The sequence below is a fragment of the Pterocles gutturalis genome, unplaced genomic scaffold (assembly GCF_000699245.1).
Source record: "Pterocles gutturalis isolate BGI_N339 unplaced genomic scaffold, ASM69924v1 scaffold23423, whole genome shotgun sequence".
Taxonomy (NCBI): domain Eukaryota; kingdom Metazoa; phylum Chordata; class Aves; order Pterocliformes; family Pteroclidae; genus Pterocles; species Pterocles gutturalis.
This window is the reverse complement of record NW_010118687.1, coordinates 1-11079: the sequence shown is the minus strand read 5'-3', so window position 1 is coordinate 11079 and position 11079 is coordinate 1. Positions and strand designations below refer to the sequence as shown.

The following is an 11079-nucleotide window of genomic DNA, read 5'->3' as shown; positions in this document are numbered from 1 at the left end:
CAAATAAAAGAGGAGTGCTTATGAAAACCAGAGCATAAAACAGCTTAATCTACAACCCCATACGAGTACAGGGGAGACTTAACAGTTTACTTTACAATTGTCTGGTACAGTTACTAAGTATTCAAGTTTCAGATGATACTTATTACATCTGGGAGCCTCAGCCAGCTCTAGTTTTGGTATTTTTCTTTCAGGCACCTTGCTGCCTGTCAGGTTGGTGTTAGATCTACAGTTTTCCCAGTACTATGTATCACCACCCTCTTCAACCCATTGCCATAAACACTCATTAGCAGCATCAAACCCACTCCAAGGGCTTATTTCATGTTTTGTAGTCCTGCAACCTCCTATGCTCCTTGGTTTAAGATCTTTTGCAAGGAGGAGCACTTTCAAGGCAAGGCAGAGAGTGACCAGGACAAGCAACCAGAATGTGTCTGTAACTTACAGGACAACAGGACTGCAGGCAATGAGAGGCTGAGACAGTTGGACACAAAGCTGCTGTGTACTAGGTCACCCCAGCATCTGAGCAGGCACTTGCTAGATGAAACAACCAAGCTACTATGGGATAAAGAGGCTCAGTTTACTAGTGTACTGGTAAAAAAAAGTATCAAGGATTTGCAAAGCAAGTCAAGGTGCAGCTGAAGTACATGACAGCAGTCCTCTAATCACTAGCAAGGCTAACAGTAAGCTGTGAAATTGAGGAACTGGTTTTAGCCTACACTAGAAACTAAAGCACACCACAACCATGAGTCCTCCACGTAAGAGGGAGAAGAATGCTTCTCCAGAACGCACCTTCACCACTAAGTTGACACAGGAAGGCAGTACTGCACAGACTACGCTCTCACCCTCACTTTGCTGTGTAGCACACTAAAAGGCATTTAATTTCATCAGCAATTAAGATGAATTCAAGTTTGCAAGCTACGCTGATCTCCTTTCATGGGAGGAAGCTGTAGCAGAACCATCTCCCAGGTGTCCCCCAGGGTTTCACCTAGGGTCAAGCTTGGCTAAGATAAAAGCTTTCCCCATCGCTCTTCAAGGGCTTCTGTCAGGTATAGAGTGGTAACACAGCCAGCAGTCTCTTGGGCTCTTGATGTAGATCCAGATCAACACGTCCCAGGAAGCTCTACTTCCCAACAAAATTTAGGGTGCTCATGCCAGATCATCTAACCCTGCCCACAGACAAACCCTCTCCCTCCCACCCCCAAAAATAATTGTGGCAATTAGCCATGTGTCAGTCCCGCTCTCCACAGATCTGCAGAATTGAGTCAATACTACTGATAAGCCACAATGCACAGGGCTGCTGGTGGAGTTGGAGTGTTACAAAGACGAGCTTCCCCCGCCAGCCTCCCCGTGTTGGGATCAGAGCCAGTAAGCCTGACTTAAGCAGGAGGAGCTGTGGAGAACTGCACTGGAACAAGCAGAGTCTTCTACTGAACTTTACAACAAGCTGAACAACTTTTGGTTTTAAAAAAAAGCCACACAAGCAGCAGCTGGCATCTGTTGTTATAAAGGGACATGGCTGAATAGGTAGGAGACAGATTCCCCATTATGAGTCCTCCTGATGGCCTCTGCAAGGATCATTGAGATGTCAATCACCTGGAGGGGAAGAAAGATGCATCAGCGTCACTGAGAAAAGACATCAAGCCTGGAAGAACAGCTGGTAAGTTAGGAAGAACTCAGAGTAAACTCATCACCCAAATTTATAACATCCCAGATGCAGACAAATGTCTTATACACAGAATTGGGATTTAATTATCTATAATTCTGAAGATATTCTACATACAGCACCACAAGAATTATTTCACTGCTGATCTTTGTCAGGATGACAGTCTGTTGTCACCTTTCTTTGCTGAGCCTCCCTAAGCTCAGTCTGTTTACCCTAGGACTATCTTATTCACTTTGTGTAGGTTGCAGAGAAGTTAGGGGAGTCTAAAATCAAGATCAGATCACTTCTTTTGAGTCATGAGGCTTTACCATTACTGCCAGCAGACTAAGAAAGATGAAGCTCAGCTCCCAGTCACTGTGCTAGCTCCACCTTGTGGGGCAATCCAGTTAACAGGAGGGAAAAATCAAGTCTTAGTAAAACTCTGGCTCTTAACCCAGCAGATAAAGCACTTTGATATACGTAGTCTCAGGAAGGAGCACCATGTTCAGGGTATGTTAAGGAAACTAAGTGAAATCCATATTTAATATTTTCTTTTTTCCGCATAGCTTATCTCCTATGGAAGGAAAGAAGAAAAACTTAAGAGCTGAAGAGCAGACAGAGTGCAAGACTTATGACAAATCCTTTAGTTCTGTATTTCTCAACACTGAATATCAGATATTAGTGTCAGAGAGTGATGTGTTAAGTCAAAGTTTGAAAAACTACTCCACCACTATCTTTGGCTACAGCTATTTACATACTGATTATCAGTTTAACATTCTTCCTACATTAACTGTAGTGTGGAGCTCGGAAAGAAGCTGAAGCATCAGACATCTTTTAGATGTGCTCAGTTGCAGGAATATCATCCAGAAGTTAGTGCTGAAAAAAAAATGCAACCCAATAGCAGTTTGCAATCAGCTTATAACTTACTTCCAAAACCAGTGTAAAATTCACTGCAGCTTGAACAAGTTGAGTTTCCTTTTCACCAAAACCCCAGCCCTTGGGATCCTGCTACACTTACAACACAGTACTAGCTGAGACTTAGCCGTGACATTCACATCCCAGAACTTCTCCAAATGCCTGTGGCCCATATATCTGTGCTGTGAAGTCAGTATTTAGGATGTCCTTGGCTGCATGTATGCTGTAGCAGTACCTGAAGCTTCTGATGGATCTATTATGCTTGAATGCTTAGGTAAAACTGTAACTTCCAACTGTCCATCAACACAGGAAATCCTCAAGTCCTGCCTAGCTCAAGTTGTACAGCCAATTTTTTTCTTCCAGGAAAGTCAGCCTCAGCTTGGGAAACAAAATACCACAATGCCTTTCCTACATGGAAAATCCAAGATGCAGCATAAGCATTAAGAGACCAGCTTTCAGCTTTCATATGGATGGCAAAGTGGTTTTTGTTTATCTTTGGCAAGTATCTGAACATTGTACTGTGGAGTTGTGTCAACTGCTCTTAGTCAAACCAGCAAGACATGTCTGTGGGACAAGACTGCACTCCCTCTCCAGCTCACCTGCACTGCTGTTATGACCAGGCACGAAGCATTCACCTTCCTCAGACCAGGCCTACTTTGCTTCACAAAAGGAAGGGACACTGCTTAAAAAGCTGGGTATTAGGTGACAGACAACTGAAGCTGACATCACCGACTTCAGAACTTCCTACCTACTTCTGCTTCAGTATTACATGCCATCAGCACATCGCTCCTACACAGTGGACAGATACAACTGCTCGCTTACATCATAGCTCCATTAGATCAGTGATCCAAGCTAGGTAAAAGAAGCCCTGAAAAAAAATTACTTAAATGAACTGTTTAAGATTAGCTGGATTAGAAGCTGCACTATATCAGTGTAACAGGTCTGTTATCCCACAGCAAGAGGAACAAGAGAACTAGTCCACACTGCCATTGATTCCAAGTACCAATGAAACTGCTGTAAGCACAAGACAGTATTGTGGGGTTTTCCCACCAAAAGCAGGACAGACAAGTGCTACTACCCACCAGGAGTGAGAGAAGTACATGCTCACCTGGATTTTAGGGCACTGCTTCATCTTGTCCTCCTGCGGTATTGTATTTGTTACTACAACTGCCTCAAAACAGGCATTGTTGATCCGAGAAATTGCTGGTCCAGAAAAGATCCCATGAGTTAAGATGGCATAAACTTTGGTGGCTCCAGCTGACACAAGCCTATAAGAGGGGAAAAAGCAGAAGGACAAGAAATTCTTAGCAAGTATTAAACTGACATTAGTGCAGTGCACATGGCAAGCATTGAAAGGAGACAGTATCATATGCTTAGGGGACAGGCTTCCTTTGATTGCCCCCTCCACTATTGATTTGTCAGAAGAGAACAGTTTAACGAAGTACCATAAAATCCATCCCAGGAAAAGTATACATTAGAGAAAAATACCTTTCTTAGCCCTGGGACATTTGGACTAGATAACTCAAATTGCCTTCCGCGATTTTTGCCAACAGAAGGCAGGAGATATTTACTATTGAGTGTTGCATATGCAGATGTTTTTAGTGAAGAAGGCTTTAAAGATATAAAAGCTTGAAAAGCTTATTTTTGATATAAATTCAGGTGTATGACCTTAAGCCGATGGACCAGACAGAACTTAGTTATGTCTAGCATCATCAGTGATGATCTAGTAAAAGAAATACTTTCAACACAAGTATTTTTCAAATAAAAAGACACTAAGGTTTTCTATCTGTTGCCACTGTGAGAACTTTAACTAGGCTTTTTACTTATTTTGTATGACACGAGAAACTGTATGTTACTTTGTGAAACTTGACATGCAGATAACCTGATTAACTCATTATATGGCATTCACTAGCAACAGGTTTCTGATTTAGGAAAGAATCAGTCAGCCCTACTCACTTGTCCGCAGCATGACAGATGGTACCACATGTGTCTGCCATATCATCTACCAGAATGGCCACTCTGTCTTTCACATCACCCACCAGCACCATGCGATCCACTTCATTGGCCTTCTTGCGCTCCTTGTGAATGAGAGCGAAGTCAACATTCAATCGATCTGCAATGGAGGTCACTCTGAAGAGAGAACAGTTTCCAGACAACACTTAACTCCACACAAAAGCTTCAATCTAATATATTTTAAAACTATTAAGCACAAACTGCCACTGCAGTAAGAGAAGATGTCACCACATCTGTTACTGCTCCTAAGCAATTCATCGAAGACACTCTGCCACCTTGGTCTCCCTTCAAGCAGTTAAACGGTAATCTCTCATCTAATCTCTCCTGATGACAGCAACTAGATTAAGATAAAACGGTCTTTTATCCTGACCACTGTAAATGAATTTCCATCTAAAGCTCAAAACAAACCTTAACCAGCAAGTTTGACAAACCCGCAGTGATCACAATGCTTGAGAAGCTGTCTTCTTTACAACACGACACTGGAAAGGCTTAAATTGTGCTATGACAGGGATCCACTTGCACTCCTATAAGCATGTAAGTGTCACGCACATAAGTGGTGGCACAAGGACAGTGGCAGGAGTACACATCCAAGAAATGCAAGTCCACCACCTCACATTTATTTTGGTTAAATGTGACCACACAACAATCTTACTAAAGGGACCTAAACTTTATATATTGATACCAATGCATAGTAAAGAGTTTAAAAGCAGTATGAGTAAGAAGAAACAAAATACACATGCCCCTAAAATTCTGAGACGAGTAGACTCCTAGCCTCAGTAGATCAGACTCATTATCCTGGGAACCCTACACAAGATTGTTAAACTAAACTCTTTACTAAAGTATTCAGTCCTGCAGCATATCCACAAAATATTGCACCAGCTAAGACTGACACATTTCAGTTTAAATGGCTTTTGAATAGGTTTTATCAGGAGACAGCTTATAGCTGGCTGACTTAGCATTTCATAATTTCATTTGAAAGTCAAATGACAGTAATTTCTGACTTTCACTTCAGCTACAGAAGTAGCTGAGGATACAAAAGGTCTTGTCCAATACATGGGCCACAAAGCTACAGGAAGACATACAGCAACCTACAGGAGTAGTATCTCTTGGCTGTTTTTAACAGATAGCTTAAAACACTATGAATCAGTGAATGTGAATCAGGTCAGCATGAACCAATGTTTTGGTGTGACACTCTGGCTTAAAGAATACACCTGTGTCCTTATACAGAAGCATGAAGGAACAGCCTAGGTTCTCCTAATAAGCACCTGAGAACATTCTGAACTGCCCACAAACTGTCACGTTCATCTGAAGATGGGAGATTGTCAGACTATCAAAGTCAAAATGCACTGTAACATATGCTGCGGCTTTTTGTAAAGGAACCATCTATCTTCCTCGTTCTCAGGGAACATGAAGAGCAGCAGCAGACTTAAGCCCCAGCTAGATATTCAAATCGAGTAAAAAAGTAAGAAAATGCCTCAATAGACTAAGCTTAATACTGCAAAAAAACCAGTCTGGATAAAAATGTATCATTAACCAGCAGCAGTAACCTTGTCTTGGCATAGGGGTATGAGCTACATGATTCCCTCTTTCAACCTGCAGAATTACCCTTCTACAAAAAAAATGTTTTGGTCCAAGGGATATAGTAATTGCGCAATTCCTACCTATGAAACTATGATTCTAGAAACTATTTAATTCTCCATGTAGCCCAAGAAGCCTTCTAAACATTCCCTAGGAAGAATATCTTCACTAGTTGCCACAGGCTGTCTTAGAGAAGACAGGCTGGCAGAGGGAAGATGTGTCTTAAGAAAAAGGCCACAAGCGCTCTCAGGAATTCAAGTAGATATAGAACCAGCACCTCAAGCTAGCTGTCTGACAGCTTACCTCTTGGCTCCACCAGCATCTGGTGAAACAATGGTGCAATTCTTCCACTCTGCAATATTCTCTTTGATCCATTTCAGTACAGCAGGCTCAGCATACAAGTTATCAACAGGGATATCAAAAAAACCCTGCAAGGAAGACAACACGAACAGATGTAGCTGAAGGTCACATTCCAAAAACAGTTGGAAGAAGCCTTCTATATGTGATCAGACACACAGTCACCACCTTACCACAGCTTTCAGCTTTTCTTTCTACTTCCCTTAATGCAAGGGCAGTAGCCTTTGGGATACACAGAACAGTAATGTAAGTAGTCTTCAGAGTCAGAAATAGTTTAGCAGCATAAATAACACATATGACACCTTCACAACATGGAGCTAGTTCTGACCTAAGGGGGTGCAGAAAACCAGCATCAAACGCAATTATTTTTGGAGCAGCTAGCTGCCTGTTTACAAAGTCAATCTTTAAAGCTCAATACCTACACTGTTTGCATCTACAAGAATCCTATGAAAAATGCTAGAGTAACATTTGTTTTTAAACTAATGCAGCTGGTTCCACAACTTTACACTGACCCAGCAGATTTCTCCAGGTAAACCTCAAAGGTCACAAAAAGCCAGAAGTTAATCCTGGACAGGTAGTAATAGGCAGGAGAGTGGAGGCAGCTACTCTAGAGGAATGATTCAAGGTATAGGGGTACCAGATCCTTTCTATCATCATTCCTTTTGTGCTCAGCAATCTATCAACTACAAGAACCAGGCTGAAACGAGCCAGATGGTGGAAGCTTATATACACAAACCCAATTATTCAGTTGAGTCTCACCATCGCTGCTGGTGAAAGGTCAATCCTATGGCACACATCATAGCTCCAAGCCTCTAAGGGAAGAGGCACACCCCCTTTTGCTCTGTTCTTTTCTTTCATGATCTTTCTGAAAGCCATCTTAGATTTTTTCTATCTGAGACTAAGCATTTCTGGGCAAATTATACTGGAATAAATTATACTGCAGTGCAAATGGCTGCATTTTGAACTGCTAAAATGACAGCCAGCCCAGCTACTTCACCAGGCAGTAGCTATCTTGCCCTTTTGGATTCAAAGTGTTTGCAGCAACACAATAGATATCCTTCCCTCTGCCACACCCCTCTCAGTTCCACTGAGTTGGTTCCTTGGTCTCAGAGCACTTGCTCAAGGTGGAAAGAGACAAGACTGATAATTTAACAGCCTGCTGTCCCGCCTCTCCCTTGGATATGCTCTTGCCATTCTCTTACACTGCTCTGGTCAAGATTTCAATTGCCCTATGAGACTATTCTGTTCACTAAGCCAGCAAAACCGATGAGTAATTTTAAATTCACCAGCAGCTTGGGAGACAAACAAAGCCAGTTTACGTGGAAGGGTGGCACTGAATGGATACAAGTGGGATTGCCCATCTTGTCTGCAGCAAGCTATCAGACCAGGGTCCTGGTCAACTGACCCCTCAGAACACCCGGAGGCAGAGCTAACCTCAGGGCAGCAGTCAGTGTCAAACAGAGCACTTCTCCCTGACAATTCAGTAAATATCATAAGGCTCTCAAAGGAACAGTTAAGAATACACAGTGTCAGTGTGTGGCAAAAAGTTGCACAGACCATTTACTAGGCCAACATTCGTTTACACAGGACTCATTATGCTTTGTCTGATCAAGAACAGCTATAATTTCATTTACAGATGAACCTGTTACCCATCTCCCCATTCTCTTCTGACCAATTCTACAAGTCTCTTCCAGCACCATGTTCCCAGGTCCTGATCACTCCTGTGTGTACGAAGAAGCAGACTGCTGTAAAGCCTGCAAGCTGTAAAGAGGTTGAGACTGGAGCAGGTAAGTACTTCCCTGATTTCAGCTCCTACCTGAATCTGAGATGCGTGCAGGTCCATGGTGATTATATGATCTGCACCTGCCACAGACAGCATGTTTGCAACCAGCTTGGCAGAGATCGGAGCTCGACTCTAGTACATGAAAAAACAGTATTTAAGACAAGCTCAACTCCTTCATCAAGATGTCAGTCTTCCACCTCTAGACAACAATTCACAAGCAGTTACTAAAAGGAGTACTCATTAACATTGCATCTTTTCATCAACTGGTGATTACAGTTTAGTCTTTTTTCAAGAACTAGATCTTTATGAAAAGATAGATTTGCAGCCCAATGCCCTGAGATTAAAGAAATTAAAATAAGTTTTATCTCCTTCTCTACATATTCAACTTCATCCAATCCCTAACCAGCAGTTAGGACTTTCAAGGTGTGCATTCATCTTCCCAGCAGAAACCTTTGCCACATCCTTACCTTGTCCTTTTTGTCCTGCCGAGCGTAAGGGAAGCAGGGTATGACAGCTGTGACTCTGCTGGCTGAGGCAATCTTACAGGCATTTATCATGATAAGGAGCTCCATCAGATTGTCATTGATCTCACCACAGCCGCTCTGCACAATGTAGACATCCTCCCCGCGTACACTCTCGCCTATTTCCACGCTGGGAACAGATGAGGAAAGGAGACTTGTATCCAAATACAAATTAAAACACAGCCATTACCTATGTCTGCACAGCAATCAAGGGACTGCATTCGCAAGGGTCTGTGGGTGACACTGTCATATAATGAAGGGTGTTGAGCAGGGATGATGTTGCTTATTTGCTTAGTAACTATTTTACAACACTCACTGATCAAATTTAATGGTTCAGAAAGTAAGGTTAAAAGCACTCAGCCTGTACTCTTGCTCTCAACACACAAACTGAGCGCGTAAACACCTCAGAGCAGACCTCGTTCCCCCGAGTCAGAAGTACAACCACCTCAACAGAAGCAAGGATCATGGCCAGTCAGCAGAGAAAGCTGAGCCAAACTCCTACCAGAAGCTATGCTGCAGCCGATTATTACATTTAGAGTCATAACAGCTATTCGCTGGCTCGAACAGAGAAGCCCTCCAGCATTTCACTTTGGAAAGGTTCTTGGGGTTAATTTCCTCCTGGATGTAATGCACACTAATCCCTGCTGATGGAGGGACTGAATACAAGCCAAAGGTCCTGTTTGCCAGTACAAACTGCCAGCTTCAGCGCATGTATCAAAACACCTGCACCACCGGCAGAGCTGGAAAGCAAGCAGTAGTCCTAGGTTTGATGTTTCATACAGGGCAATGCTGCATGAGGCCGTTCATAGGAACAGATTAACTACTAAGTACTTCCAACATTTCAGTTTAGAGAAGCTTGCCACAGATTTGGAAGTAACCAGAAGTCAGTCTGCTGAGGACAAAGCTCTTCCACAGTTTGTTTCTTCTTGCATAGGAGATGCTCACCCACTCTGCAGACTGCTTCCATGTCAAACTCTGGGAACAAGTAGACAATCACACATCCTACTCCTAATGGCTTCATTTATAGAGCACCTTAGGGTACATTTCTAATTTTCATATTTCATCCTCTGATCTTCCCCCCTCTTCAAGATGTTTCTGATAACCGCTAGGTATTCTTACTGCTTAATATCCATCAGCAAACTGCTGTCACCTTTATCGCACACTGACTTACAGCATAGACCAACCTCATGAAGAATTTCAGCCAGCATGCAAACTTTCTGCTAGGTAATCCTCTGAACTAATAGTAGCTAGCACAGAAGTGTCATCTCCAACTGTACTAACAGTCTAATATTAAGTTGATTCAAGACATTTATTGTACAAAAATATCAATGAATTATTTTGTTAAAACAGTCTTACTTTTTCTAGGAAGCATCTGCTATCAGTTTATTACGTTAAATAAGATGTCTATCAGGTCTTAAAGTCACATTGCGTGCTGACCTAAGAACCCGCTGGCTAGCCAACTGGATGGGTAAGAGCAGTTTAAATAGAGAACAATGAGAACAGTGCAATGGCTGTAAATCAAACACTTTTTACAACTCTTTGTACTACCTCTGAAGTTTTCAGTTAAGTCAATACCCACACAATAGAAACAGAAAATCCTACACCATGTGTACATACTGGATTCTCCTGGAAAAAATTAGTCTCCAGAAAAAAGGAGTGGGTTGGAGCAATCATTCAAGGTTCTTTGTATTATGCTGTGTGGTGTAGACATCCTTCATGTACTTTTCTAAACCAAGCTTTAAGAGCTCCGAATAATTTTTAGCCTTTCCTTTCTTTTAGTTTCTTTAAGTAGGATGGCTGCAAGACTTATAGAGACAGAAAACAAGACACATCTGAGATTTCAGAGCTTGGGGGGAACACAGACTGCATGACAGCAACTGCATCATGGGCTGCAACGTGGTGTCAGCCTCTGATCTTTCCCGAATAATTTTATCAATGCCTTTAAAACTCTGATGCTCTTCAGAGTAGTTTAAAGGCACCGGCTACACCCTAAGCATGAAACTGTCAAGCCTGAAGTCACCACAGTCGAAACTAAGCATGGAAGAGGTTAACGGAGAAACGCTGGGATCTCCCCTGCATCCCGACAGCTCCCAACTTTTGGGGCGGTGGGGGCAAGGTCCAGCTGGTGAATTCTGTCGCTCCAACCCCTCACAGCGGCCGGTTGACACAAAACCTCTCCTCCAGGCGCAGGAGCACCGCACCCAAGGCGCAGTGGAAACCCTGAAGCCTCCCGGGGGAAGCGCAGCACACGGGGCACAGCTCGCACAGGGCAC

The 11079-nt window shown here is 42.8% G+C and overlaps 1 protein-coding gene across 1 annotated transcript; it reads right to left on the bottom strand.

Annotated features, from left to right (window-relative positions):
• Positions 1-1184: 1184 nt before the first annotated feature.
• On the bottom strand, positions 1185-9027 carry LOC104459758 (ribose-phosphate pyrophosphokinase 1-like). The gene is given in 7 exon segments (XM_010076328.1): positions 1185-1590; positions 3663-3822; positions 4511-4684; positions 6449-6573; positions 8319-8417; positions 8753-8962; positions 8965-9027. Coding segments are annotated over 7 exon segments (924 nt in total). The 3' UTR covers positions 1185-1497.
• Positions 9028-11079: the final 2052 nt, after the last annotated feature.